The sequence below is a fragment of the Candoia aspera genome, chromosome 3 (genome assembly GCF_035149785.1).
Source record: "Candoia aspera isolate rCanAsp1 chromosome 3, rCanAsp1.hap2, whole genome shotgun sequence".
NCBI lineage: Eukaryota > Metazoa > Chordata > Lepidosauria > Squamata > Boidae > Candoia > Candoia aspera.
Window position 1 is genome coordinate 34,610,128 of NC_086155.1, and position 14,131 is coordinate 34,624,258.

The 14,131-nt window shown below is 40.5% G+C and overlaps 1 protein-coding gene across 1 annotated transcript in view; it reads right to left on the minus strand.

The window, feature by feature from the left end:
* Window positions 1-482: 482 nt before the first annotated feature.
* Window positions 483-14,131, minus strand: part of LGR6 (leucine rich repeat containing G protein-coupled receptor 6) — a 139,547-nt gene continuing 125,898 nt past the window's right edge. Inside the window, exons 11-16 of the mRNA XM_063299818.1 lie at window positions 13,519-13,590; window positions 11,123-11,194; window positions 9,182-9,307; window positions 7,225-7,367; window positions 3,376-3,456; window positions 483-2,560 (exon numbers count right to left, since the gene is read on the minus strand). Of these exons, the coding sequence (XP_063155888.1) occupies window positions 1,311-2,560; window positions 3,376-3,456; window positions 7,225-7,367; window positions 9,182-9,307; window positions 11,123-11,194; window positions 13,519-13,590 (1,744 nt within the window). The 3' untranslated portion in view covers window positions 483-1,310. The remainder of the gene's footprint in view (window positions 2,561-3,375; window positions 3,457-7,224; window positions 7,368-9,181; window positions 9,308-11,122; window positions 11,195-13,518; window positions 13,591-14,131) is intronic.

The following is a 14,131-nucleotide window of genomic DNA, read 5'->3' on the forward strand; positions in this document are numbered from 1 at the left end:
AGATATGGAAGTTAGTCAAACTTCTATTCTCTGTCGACTGATTAAATGGTGTATAGTGCTTGAAAAAGGTTTGTTTTTTCTAAGGTTCTGGAGAAATTTTATCCATAAAACTGGCAGCAAAATGAAATAAGGATGGCATTTCAAATCTCATTTCATTCCCCTAAATAAATTTTGCAGTAAATTTCCAAAATGATTAGGATGTGGTATCTGCCTACACAGAAATACATGTGATTACGATATGGTTGTATGATTGCAGCCTAAATGTGCTTTACTAAATATAACCTTTTTCTGTTTTTATGGTTTAATCCAGCTGAACTTCAACATTTTGAACCAGATTTAGTGTGTTAGAAATGCTTAGAAATCAAGTTCTTTCCTATTTTTGTAGAATGGTATTCTCAACAGTTGATGATAATTCTTTTACTAGAGAGGAGATCTCACTGAAGTCAGTGGGACAGTCTTCTAAATAACCATATTTGGGAGTGTGTTATATCATTCACAGAAAACCAGCCAGTTTTCATTTTTATCCTTTCAAAAAGGATTAATAAGCTTTTCAGTGAAACATTGAAGAAGTTGTATAATTTGTTTGCAAACAGATTCTGCTGAATTGAATGTTTGAATTAATAATTTAGTGATCTTTGTCATTTTCTTGGTTGAAGATTCACTATGTAGCTAATTATGATTGGGAATCCTAGCTGACAATGCATGAAGAGCTTACATGAAGAACCGATGTAGGTTCAAGTGAGATCTTTCGGGATTTAAAAGTTTTCCTTTATATCAGCTGCATCTCCTCCCGTGCGATTTCCCCAAATTAAAGTTACTATTTACAAAATATATCTTGATGTTTCTACTCAATTCAGTCCTTTCTATTTGATATTTATGGACTGAAGTGATCCACATATCATAAAAGCTAAAAACTATAGAACGATGTCACTCCTAAAGTGGCAGAATTGCCTGAGTTCTTCTTATCCTGTCTTTGCCATTTTTTTTGGACTTGCAGCAGACACACAATAATTATGAACTTTTATTTGGGGTGCCTTAATTTCTTGGGCAGATAGGTACATTCTTATCAGGTTTCACATTGCTGCAGCAGGAGAGGAGGAGCAGCGCCCCAGCAGGTTAGGGTACAAAGGAATTGCTCCCATTTTGCTGGCCGTCAAGCCTTGTTGAGAAGAAGAAATACAGTACAATGAGTGATCTTTCCTCCCAAAAAAGCCACTCACCCAAGCTGTTGGGGCTCCAGGACGGGATCTTGTATGATTTGTTGTTTTACTGAGAGAATGTGGATTGGATCTGGGAAGCTGAAAGTTTCTTTATAAATGAGATGTGAAGGCTTGTGCAGGTGGTTTGGGGAATAAGGCAATCCGAAGGTTGCTCTTTGCCTGGTCTCTGCTTTCTGATGCAATTAGTAGCTCATCATCGGCAAGATAGGAAGGGTGGGTGGAGAAGCCACTGCCATGTCCTCTGACACCTGCTTTTTGCTGGCAAGGGATAAGAGTCACTGAGGGGAAGCTGTAGGCATCCAGAACTGAGGAACACCTGCGAGGCACTCTAAAGAGATCTGATGCTTCAAATATATGATCCATGTCAGAAAAAGGAACGAGAGCCTGGGTAGAGTCACACGAGCTCTTCTCTGTATCCTCAGAAATACAGGACTGGGCACAGCTCTCCTGGACCTGACCCTTCTGCTTTAAGAGCCGCAAATCATCTCTGAAATGGGGGTTAAAGAGTAAATAAAGCAAGGGATTCAGGCAGGCTGGCAGAGGCAGCACTACCAAGAGCACAGACTTGATGACTTCAGGGGTGATGAGAACGAGGCTGAGCATGGACGAGAAGGTAAGAAAGGCCACCGGGCAATAAAGAAGGCAGTTGGTAAAAATGAGCCAAGCAACGTGTTTGATCATAGCACAGTCCCAGACAGAGTCAAACTCACCTTTCAGCAGGTTGCAATAGAGGCGGATGTATGTCCCAGTGACAATGAGGAAGCAAAGAGTATTCACTAGCACCAAAGCTACCATGAAACCCAACATGGAAGGTTTCCCATCAGGAAGTAGGTGGGGCAGACAGAGAGGTGATGCCCCATACTCCCCAATGGAGAAGAGGGGCAACACTGCTGCCACTGAAGAGAGGATCAGACAACTCAGGGCACCTACCTTGACAGTGCCAAAGGATGGGACCTTTCCATATGTCCGCATGTACGACACTGAAAGGCTGCATTGCACCGCAGCAAGGGTCAAGAGAAGAATGGAAGCCTCTGAAGCAAACACTGAAAGGAACCCAGTCACTTGGCACCCTGCACCCATCTCCCACCTGGCCCCGTATTTTGCAAAATGACCAAAGGTGACTGCATCCACAAATGCCAGAATGGCACAGTATATCCCTGTCAGCATGTTGGCTCCAGCAATGGAGCCAATGACAAACTTGACTGGGGACAGATAGCCTGGTGAGGCAAAGACAACCACCACAACCAGTCCATTACACAGCACGGAAACCAGCATGATCAACCAGACACCCAGGCGGACGACCCAGCTTTCAAACAGGTGATCGCAGGGCTTGAAAGGTCCTGAAAGAAGGAAGCACCCAAATTACTAAAAGGAAGGAAAATTCACTGCAGCAAAGTAACTGGCACAAATCTGCCAGGCATCCATTCAAAAAACATCTACTAGTTGTCTGTATTGCCTCACTTGCATTTACAGATGACGATGCCACAGAAGGTTACCAAAATAGATAGCAGAAATCCTGGGGCCAGAAGCACAAAGCAGAGCCACGGTGCAACTGTCTTACTTCACCAGTTTTTAGGGCAGTTTCTGCAATCAAAGTTTTGCAGCTGACCTTTGAGAAGAAAATGGTTAATTTGGGATATTTTAATTGGCTTCCACTACTTGTAGGAAGAAACAAATAAATAGAGCATAAAAAACTGCTCTGGACTCCTGAAAAACCCGCTTATTTTCATGTGTGATTTCAACAAATGCTGTGCTTACACTTTGTGCTAAGCCAAAGTGTAGTTTTGTTTTGGATTAGTGTATTGTGTGTGATTTCTAAACTATGTTTTAGGGCTTAGTGTGACGTAAGATTTTTTTTCACAGCATTGGAAGTTAAAATTTGTTCTTTGTTTTTCTTTTAAAAAAGAGGTAATCAAATTGTTGCACTCATCCCCACTGCAAATTTGCTGCATGTATAGTGCAAACATAATATTATTCTGAATGCAGTGACAAATGCAGTTCTCATCAGTAGCTATCACAGTAGCACTGTCTCATGCCACTCTTGTTACCAGGTCTTTGTGGGCTTATGTATCTAGATACATAGAACATCCATCATTTTTAACAGCACTGAGATTGTTGTAAATTATGTTGTCAGTATTTTGGTAACATTTCTCACCAGGGCTGGGTGTACATTGGATGTTGGGATGTAGTTTTGAATCTTCAAGGGCTGGCTGGAAATCATCCATATCTAGGTCATCTAAACCATAATAAAGAAAGGAAGAATCACAAGCATGTTAATACTTGCTTTTATACTGAGAATGAAACATTTCTTATTGTTTTAGAACCATGGCTGTTGAAGTGACATAAATGTCAACTCTGTTATCTTACACTACATTACTGGATTTCATGATTGACATAGCTCGTCTTAAAAATATTATAGTTGTGACTTAACATGCTAGGAAACTCAAGATAAACTAAACATACATAACAATTTTTAAAAACAAATGGAGAAACACCTTCCAGACTAAACTAGGAAACTGTCTTTGTTTGGAAAGTTAGTTCTACTGAGTTACATCTATGAAATAATTACTCTGCGCAGCATTAAAAGGTTGCAGTCTCAGAGGAGACATATACAGTTATGTCCCTTGCCACCAAAGGATGTTTCTGTCGGGGTTTTTTTTGCTGGCACTTTGTTGCTTATTTCTAAAGGGACATGGTTAGAGGAATTCAAGGTTAGGGCAGAAGAAAAAGTACTTTCAAACTTCTTCAAATAAATCCCAGGAAATCTAGAACTATATTTTGCTCTTTAATTTAAAAAAAGTATGACATTTTTTGTGCATGTCATATTTGGTTTTCTAGCTTGCCTTGTGTACATTTTCTAATCTTTAATTTTAGGTTTTATGATATCGGCATTGAGCAGCTCTATAGTAGTGGTACATCACCGCTGGAAAGTTTTCTTAATGTTGGATTTAGCCATTAGTCCTGAATCATCAACTGTTGGTGAAAAGGTCCAATTCAGGCTAGCAGACGAACCGTGTATTTCACAGGTATGGACTTTTAGTAGATGCAACTTTTTTCCTCATCCTGGAATGAATGAAAAGCTGCCTCTGTAGATTTCTTGCTTTTGTCAATAAAATGATGTAAATCCTACCATTAAGTATTTTTCTCTCCAGTGAAGTTAGTTTTCTGTCTTCAAGAGAAAACTCACACAGCACAGAATATGATGAATATTTCCAAGGATGTTTGACGCACACAAAAAAAGACTGAATTTCAAGTCACTGCTGCTTCCTTACAATGGTAAGCCCAGATCCACCTCAGCTGAGCTAGGAAGATGCTGGCACCGGGAGAAGGACCTGTTGCCCAGTAGTCTAGACTTTACTGTTTATTTTCTTGGAGGTGTTGAGAACATGATTTGGGGCAGGTTTAGAAAAGGTGCATATTTTTTTCCCACAAACATCCTGCCATCAAAACAGTCTAGTTGTACAAAAGGAGCCATACAGAGCTTCCATTGAATTTGCAAGCAAAAAATGACTTTGTATGCTGTTGGATGCATAGCAAGGCTCAATGGTCTGGTGCACTACAGTAAATGTGAGGCCCCTCCCTTGGAATCCACTCTGGCCTCAATCCACTCTGTTTTCTAGCTCTGACTGTGGCTGACATAAAGATTTTTCCAGGAAAAGAAGAGAGCAAACCCTTCTTCCCAGTCATTGACAAGCAGATGCAGAACCACAAGACTCCACTGTAGTTGACGAACTAATGTGCTCCTTGATACAACAGAGTTACTGGTGGTGCTTGAGGATGACAAAAGAAAATGTGGTCATACCTCATGTTGGAATAGTCAAAGTGGGCATACTGCTTCCCAAAGAGTGGAAATTGATTCCTGTGCCAGGATGCTCATAACTACACAGATCATCAGGTAACTGTCTGCAAGTGCTATGCTCTTTGAACCTGAAAGCAGGAGGTGAGCACAGGAATTGAGTGATGCGTGGGTATAAGGCATTCCCTTGTAGTAATAACTTTCAGTAGGAAAAAAAATGGAAATGGGAGCAAACTTATTTAGAAACCCTGTTTTAAAAAAGTATCCCTTTATCTCCAAAGTATAAAAATGTAGAGTGAGGGGGTGGATGGGGGACATTTATGATAACATATGAATGGGCAGAAAACCAATTAAATATGAATTCTAATCAAACCCAGAATCCATCACCTAGATTGCAAGCAGAGGCCTGCCCTTCCATCTTGGAACCATATCTGACCAAATGTGAGGAACTGTTTCATCAGCTATAATATAATATAGTATAATAAGGCTGTTATACTTTAGGCCAGGATCTAAAACTAGGATCTAAAAAGATCAAGAGTTAGCAACTTTCCTCTCCCCACTAGTCTGCATCAAATACGTTTTTCATTTCAGGTCCAATCTCTGTCTTGTTACTGTGTGTGTGTGGGCTGCATGTTTATGCAATCATGTCATGCAGCAAACCGTCAATGTGGTGGTTTGGGAATTCATATACTTCCATCAATGTTTTTTGCATGTGACTTGCAACTTCACAGAAATCCCCCTGCCACAGAAAGATTTGGGTAATAGGCCTCTTCCATCTAGTAACCACAAAGGGTCTAGCTGTACAGAATTTTTTTAAAGAGAAATCTTTCCTTTGAAGTATGTGTACAGAAGCTGTGATAAAAGGTTGAGACTAGTTGTAAATATTAGGGTAGCAATGAAAGAGTACAGATGGAATGATCATTGTTTATATTGTTCTACAGTAGTTCTGGTTCTTTTTGTCAGGGGCCTGCCTAGAAGGTGGTGCTGAAAGCACATCTAGACAAGATGGAACTACTGTTGTTAAGGAGAAAGCTTATTTTGGATGGGGTTGCAGTCCTCCACATAGAACAGATTTGCAGTTGGGGAGAGCACTTTGACCCATGTTGCCACTGGATTTGCCGATAATAACTGTAGTGAGGAGTGCATTTGTTCATGTATGGCTATAGTGCCAACTACAACCCTTCCTGAACTGATCCAGCTTAGCAGCAGTCATCATCACCTTGGGTACAACTCATCTTGACTAATGCAATGGGGCTATCATTAAAAAGCATCTAAGGAATTGGTAAAGGTAAAGGTTTCCCTTGACATTAAGTCCAGTTGTGTCCGACTCTAGGGGGCGGTGCTCATCTCCATCTCAAAGTCGAAGAGCCAGCGTTTGTCTGTAGACACTTCCGTGGTCATGTGGCCAGCATGGCTAAACAGAACACCATTACCTGCCCGCCGAAGCGGTACCTATTAATCTACTCACATTTGCATGTTTTCGAACTGCTAGGTTGGCAGGAGCTGGGACTAGCAACAGGAGCTCACCCCATCAAGTGGATTCGAAATGCTGACCTTCCGATTGGCAAGCTCAGCAGCTCAGCGGTTTAACCTGCAGCATCACCACATTCCTATATCTAAAGAATACAATTGGTCTAAAATGTGGCAGCCAGGTTTTTAAGAGGAACCAGATATAGGGACCAGGTAATAGTGCACTGGCTGCCAATTGCCCACCAATCACCCTAACTATCTAAGGTGTTGAGGTTGACCTCTGAAGCCCTAAGCACCTTAGGGCCTGACTATCTGAAGGACTGCCTCTTCCCTTAAGAACATGTCCATTAAGTTCCTTTGTGCGCGCATGAGTCTTCAAGTCAATCTCAACTCCTGGTGACCACCTGGACAAGTCCCTACAGTTTTCCTGGCAAGATTTTTGGAGGTAGTTTGCCATTGCCTTCTTTCTAATGCTGAGATATAATCACAGGCTCAAAGTCACCTAGCTGGCTTCATGGGACTAGAACTCACGGTCTCCTGATTTCTAGCCTGGTGCTTTAACCACTACACCAATCTGGCTTTCTAATAATAAATTAATACACCAGATAAAGATAGCTTGGGCATACTTTCCTTCTTAGTAGCATTCCTGCACTTGTTATTATAAGCTTTACCTCAGATTTAGCAAACTTGAGTTACAAATAAAAGGCAGAAGCAGCCTAAAACAAAACTTGATCTTACAGTGATCAAGTCCCAGGGTCCTTTTGTAGCCATCATCATCCTCGGGACTCATGTCCTCCGAGTCCCACTGACTAGAGGTTTTGAAGAGGTTGCTACATGCTCCATAGGCACAGCACTGGTAGGCATAGGGCACCTCCAAGATCCTATGGAGAAGAACATGGGGTTATCAGTTATGGGATTCTGCCGTTCTGTACACATGTGGGCAAAGAAACAAATGTTGCAACTAAGGCAGGTTTTTTTGTTTTTGTTTTTGCAAATTGAACGTAAGAAGGGATAAAGTTATACTTGAAGACTGGAGAATGCCCAGGAGATTAGAGATCCTGGCCCTTTAATACTCTAGCAGGAGAAGGAATTTTTGCATGTGGCATTTTTCAAGCAGACGTGTAAAGAATCAATAATCTCCCTTTCACACAACTATTAAAGGTACATCCTCCCAAGCATAGTAAGAGACCAATGTCCATTATTCTGTGGTGCCATATAATGGACACCTAGCACAATCTGTTACACTCTCAGAACATCACACAGTAAAACTAAATACTAAGATTATGCTACCCATGTTGTACCAAATAGTACACAGGAAACAGCAATGCAGCAAGAAGCAGGAAGTGCAGAAATAAAATTGCTTAGAACATCTTTGCCAAGAGCATAAAAAGTGACAACCTTCAGGAAGTTAGTGAAGATAGAACTTTTCTGGAAAGCCTTTTAGAAGCTTGGTGTAATTATTCACCGTCCATATTTTTTACCCTTTTTATCTTACATCATTACGTCTATTTTTGGTTTTGATTTGTTATGAGTTTGTATTATGTTAGATGGTTATTTGGGATTAGATTTTCTGATGTTTTATTATTATTTTATATTGTTGTAAGTACAGATGATTCAAATTTAAAATTCTTCAGGTCCAGAAATTTAATTTGGTAAAGATAAGAGATTGTTACGATGTCCAAACTGCTTCTTTTGATTCTGGGTATGTATGTATGTATAAATGTATATATGTATAAACATATAAATCTTGACTAATTTAATCACCATTCCCTCTCTCTGGGAACTAGTTTTGTAAATAAGGTTAAGGATCCCTGACAGATTATTTCTAGCACAATTTTTATCAAACTGTATTTCCCAAGATTATTTGGGAAAGCTAAAATAATTAAATGGGCATAAATAAGTATATGCTTGTATCGTATGTTTACGGCCTCCTAGTATTCTCTGTGTTTATAGGAATATAAAGTAAGGAAACTGCATCCTATTTGCAAATCCTTTTTATATATCCTTTATATTCTTGCAAACACGGAGATCATTCAATCTCTATATAGAACCAGAACTAATCCATGTGTTAGCTGCCTGTATCATAACCAAATGAGTGTTTTCTTTACATCAGACTGATAGGTTACCATGCTGAGTGGCTGATGATCTTGTTTATTCAGTGTATGAGGTAATCAGTGTACAGTAATGCAATGGCAGTGAATGGGAGTGAGTTGCTTAGGTTCTCACATTAACATCAATGTGAAATGTTGCTGGCACTGCTGCCACAGTGTTCTGAGCCTTATGGTGCATTGTCTTGCTTGTGCTAACCCCTTCAGGCAGTTCATTAATCCACAGCAGACAAGACATGGCCACACAAATAGCATTTACTGAGGCAAAGCTGGATATCATTAGCTGAGGTTGGCTTTTGCAAAGGTTTTCCACTCTGCTAAGCCCCAGGTGCGACCCCCCCCCCACGTTTCCCAGCCCACTGCTTTGTGTGTGTGAGTTTGGATGATGCCCATGACAACCCATTCAATAGCTCATCAATTTCTCAAGTCAATGATGAATGCAGACTGCAAGCAGGAAGCGATACTTGCTCAACCCTCTAGCTGAACTGACTTATATGGAAGTGTCTTGTAAACATAGACAGCCGAAGGCAGACCAAAGTAAATTAATTTTGGGCCTTGGGAAGCCAGAAATTAGAAATGAAGCTCACCGTATCTTGGGGAAGCTTTCTTTAGTGAATGCTTCTGACAGTGCAGGGTTGCCTTTGAGCTTCAGATGAGTCAGTCCCCCCAAGCCAGCCAATGGCAGCGTCACCAGTCGATTGTCAGTCAAATCCCTGTGACAGACAAAAGCACAGGGCACTTTGGAATAGAGAAGAAATAGGCCTAGGGGGCCCAATGCAGCAGCATCTCACAACACATTTATTCTAGAGGATTTAGCATTTATATAGTTACCGCTTAAATTAAGATTTGAATAAGATTCTTGTTTGTTTATTTTAAAGCTAGTAAGAATCCTTAGGATGAGTTGATGGGATATTGCTATGAATAAACCAAGAAATAAAGTATAAAGCATATGTCTCTATTAGGGTTAACAGCAAACTGACACACTTTTCTATGTGTTTTTAGAATAAGGGCTGCACCAGGTAATATATTTTTTAAAAATTAATAGCAGTGATGAGTTGGGGCTGTGGTGTGCTAGTATGGGGATGGGCAGGAAGAGCTTGACCCACTGTTTGGCCCAGGAAAGAAGCAGTTATTTGTGCCATCTTGTGTGGAAGATGAGGTTTAAACAACCTCTGTCATGTGACATTGTCTTGATGTCTCAGAGTGCAATATGAGTGCTTGGCCCTATAAACAGATTTCACTTGTTCCTTTCAGTCTCATACATGGTTGTAGCACACTAACATTGCAGAACATGGTAAACATCAGCATAAAGATACAGTTATACTATGCAGACCATTTTATTAGTCTCTGCTGGCCACTCATCTTACAACTACAGCTTTTATAGGACTAGTGACAGCATAACACCTTTGGCTTATATTAGTACCTTTATAGCTCAATTTTCTACAAAAGGCAATACCCAAGGTGGCGAACAATAAAAAATACTTGAAGCATGATAAACAAGACACATAAATTAAAACACAATTAAGACACAACAGTGAACTCCCAGGAATTGGCATAGCAATTATCTGTAGAAAAGCATGCACTCCTATACTGGTGATTATGTACCAATCTGTCAGAATATGACTATAGGAAAATCCAGTGTTATGCTTAGCCCATCATTCTGGCAGTTCTGTCTTGCTTCTTCCCTATTAGAGACAATAATATTTCTTCTTATGGCCACAGTGGAACCAGTCTTGAATATCTATTGCAATCATTTAAAGTGTACCCAAATATCTCCAACTTAAGATGATGAAGCTCAGTAGTTTGCTATTTCTATGCTGGCTACTTAAATTAACTTTAAATGTATTGTCATAATTCCTTGAAGCTAGGGAACTCAGTTTGTGCACCCTGTCCTCTATCTTCAGCCTCCATCTTTAAAGAAACTAGCAATGCATTTTTCTCTCTTCTGTTCATTCATTTTATATCTTTCCCCACAAATCAGCCACTTCTGTTTAAGGGGAAAAAAATGGAATGTCACCTTAACTCAAGATAATCACAAGCCACTTGTTGATACTTCCATATTGTTTAAAAGGTAAAGGTTTCCCTTGACATTAAGTCCAGTCATGTCCGACTCTAGGGGGCAGTGCTCATCTCCGTTTCAAAGCCGAAGAGCCGGCGTTTGTCCGTAGACACTTCCGTGGTCATGTGGCCGGCATGACTACACGGAACGCCGTTACCTGCCCCCTGAAGCGGTGCCTATTAATCTACTCACATTTGCATGTTTTCGAACTGCTAGGTTGGCAGGAGCTGGGACTAGCAACGGGAGCTCACCCCGTCACGCGGATTTGAACTGCCGACCTTCTGATCGGCAAGCTCAGTAGCTCAGCGGTTTAACCCGCAGCGCCACCGCGTCCCACTCCATATTGTTTACTCAGCAATAATACCAAAGTGGTTGCCATGGCCTTCTTCTGGGATATTTCCCAACCACCCCCAGGCTTAAATTTCCATGGAGACCATATATCTGTTCTACACTGTTAGGGTTAACTTACAGCTTGATGAGAGAATGGAGTGTCAGAAAAGCTTCAGAATGGATAAACTGAATGAAATTCCAACTCAGGTCTCTGCAAAGCAAAATATATATTGTGATGGACAAAAATGTGCTTTATACTAGTTTTTCTCAACTTACTGTCCTTTGGGTAGCAATTTTATTTAATTGATTTCTATATATTAAATCAATTTTTCTGGCTGGGAATTATAAGAATTGTAATCCAACATATTGAGAGGGCATTAGGATGGTCAAATGTAAGGCTATAGATGCTCATCCTATTGCTTTGCACAGCTACCCATTGTAACCAAAATCTGTATGTTCAGTTTAATTGTGGGGATGCCAACTTCTTGTAAGCCAAAGAGAATTCCTTAGTATTCCTGAATGGTATTCAAAGGAATTCATGTTTGCATGAAGATTTCTGGATAACTTCTCTTTTGCAGAAGATCTGTTTTTATTAATCACAGATGTCTTTATTCTAACTGCTACTGGAAATCCATTTTCAGCAGCCATATTTTCCTACCTGGCTTTGTCTACATTCCACTTTTTATATGTAAATACTGGTGTTATACAGTTTATACAGTTGGTATATGTAACAGCTGCAATCTGGTGTGAAGGACCTTGATTAGAAGAAGGCAACATACTGTAGCACCATCTAGCCTTTAGGTGACAGTTCCCATCAGATTGTACTGAAATGAGCAGGGGCAAAATTGCCTGGCACTGGGTTTTAGAGGTAGTAGGGGGATGCTACTTTAAAAATAATTTTAGAAATATAGGTCTTAGAAATACAAACTTCTGGTAACATAACAAGCTATTTGAGGTGGACAGATTTCCAGAATAAAAATGGGGATACATTAATTTCCAAAGAATCCCAAGCAAAAATTATAAAACAACAACAGACTGGAAATTAATTTCTGAAAAAGTCTCTCTATAATGAAGCAGCTTTCAGAAATTCCAGATACTTCCTATTCCCAATTGTGCCCCTTGCATGCAAAATGATTTCCAGGTCGAACCAAGTTAATGGATAACTTGGTTATCCATTAACTTGGTTATGAATAATCAATAACCAAGCTCATGGATAACAATGGATAACAGTAGACCCCTCTATCTATCAGTGAGGAAATGGAACAGATTTTCTTTTCCATCCCCATCCCCCAGTCTACCTGGAAGTGCCTCAAATTTGATGAATGAAGGAAAACTCAGGAACAGTCAAGGTGGCACAATTATCTGATGCATGACTATTGCTTCCTATGCTGCCATTCCTTTCCTACTTAAGTGTATAGCACTTAAATCAGGACCACCACAAATAGGTTTCAAAAATCTGGGTGACTGATAGATTATTTGTTGTCATCCAGTGGACATCCAGATTTTCTCAGCCCAAATACAACAAACCTACTCATGGAAGCATAAGGAGCAGTGAACATGGAAGTAGATCTCCATGTGGCGGCTCACACAAGCTTTCTGCTGTCTGCACTGCTGCTACTGATGTTGACCATCTGGGAAAAGCTCTTAGAAACTGGAACATTTTCATGGTTTGGGATGTGACCTGAATTGTCCAAGCAAACTTGGGACTACCAAGGTGTGTGTGAGCGTGTGTCTCTCTTTCTTTGCCCACTTGAATAAGTCATGGGGTGGTAGGAGAATGCTATGAAGATACCTTCTAACCTATATTCCTGCACCTTCAGCCAGGAGACTGGTATAAGGAAGAGGATGGAAACCAATGCTGGAAGCTTTGAGGTTAAAAGAATTGGCATATAACTACTTTTTGCAGAGCCATTAGTATTGTTGACAGGCTGGCAAGGCAAATTAATGGTGAAGCTTGGTTTGTTTATTAAATATTTATGTTTGCAGATAAAAAAATCAGAAATATTTTGGAATGCAGATCAGTTTCTCTTCCTGTTAGTGATTTTGTGATTTTGAAACGTTTGTGATTTTGAGGAATGTAACACATCGTAAGTTTTCAGTGTGTGAGAGAGAAATGACACAAAAAAGGGAGCCTTCTCCATATGATGTCCTCTAGATGAGTAGGATTTTCACTCCCCAAATCCCTACCCAGCACAATCATTAGCCTTGTTTGCTAGTGATTGTAGTGTTAGGGGACATACAGTATAATCCAACAGCTCTGGAGGGTACTAGGTGGAACGACTGTTATTATGTGTTCATATTTTAAATTCATTTCTGCAGAGCGCTTTTGCAGGCTTGGCTCTATGATCAACAGATTGTGTTGGGGTTGAATGTTGGGTGACCATGGACTAGTAGGGCCAACTTACTTTGAAGAATTCTTTATATAACTGAGCCTGAAGTCTTGCCAAGAGCACAATGCCTTACTCTGTTCACAGTCTCCCGTCTCTTTTCTTCTACAACAGAAACCCCTGGGAGCTCCCTGCTGGCTGTACTTACATGGAGCGCAAGGCTGTGAGCTGCCCAAAGGTGTCTGCTCCAATTTCGTGGATACAGTTGTGCTGAAGGCCACTGCAAAGACAGAAAGGCTGCAGTGAGGGAGAAAAACTTGCTTCACTGGCAACAGAAGAAAGCACTTCTGTCAAGAAGGTTACTTCTATTAAGGATTGCACAGGGATTCAAATTTCAAGGGGAAAGTGGGTCAAGGAACACATCCACCCAATCCTTTCCCACCCTTTTCCCTTTGAATAGCCTCAGGCTTGGGGCAGTGCACCATTCAAATCAAAAACGTGCAAGTAACAAAGTTTCTTTTTACCAAGAGTTCCCAGGCCTCTTCAACATCTGCTCCTGCTATGGAGCTTGGAGAGCTCCATGACACCAGATGATGTTCTCAGCCACAAGAATACCATATCTAAAGGGAACAGGCAGGAAGCACTGGGAACTCTGTGCTTCCATGTCTTGCTTTCACTCTAACCTTTGTAACTCAAACTCTTGTTATAAAATATTTCTGATGCTCCCATTATTTTCAGCACCAGAACAATACAAAGATTAATTCAAGCTTTCATGTTATCTACTGGGCACAATCAGGGAGGGAGGTGGGAGGATGGAGAGT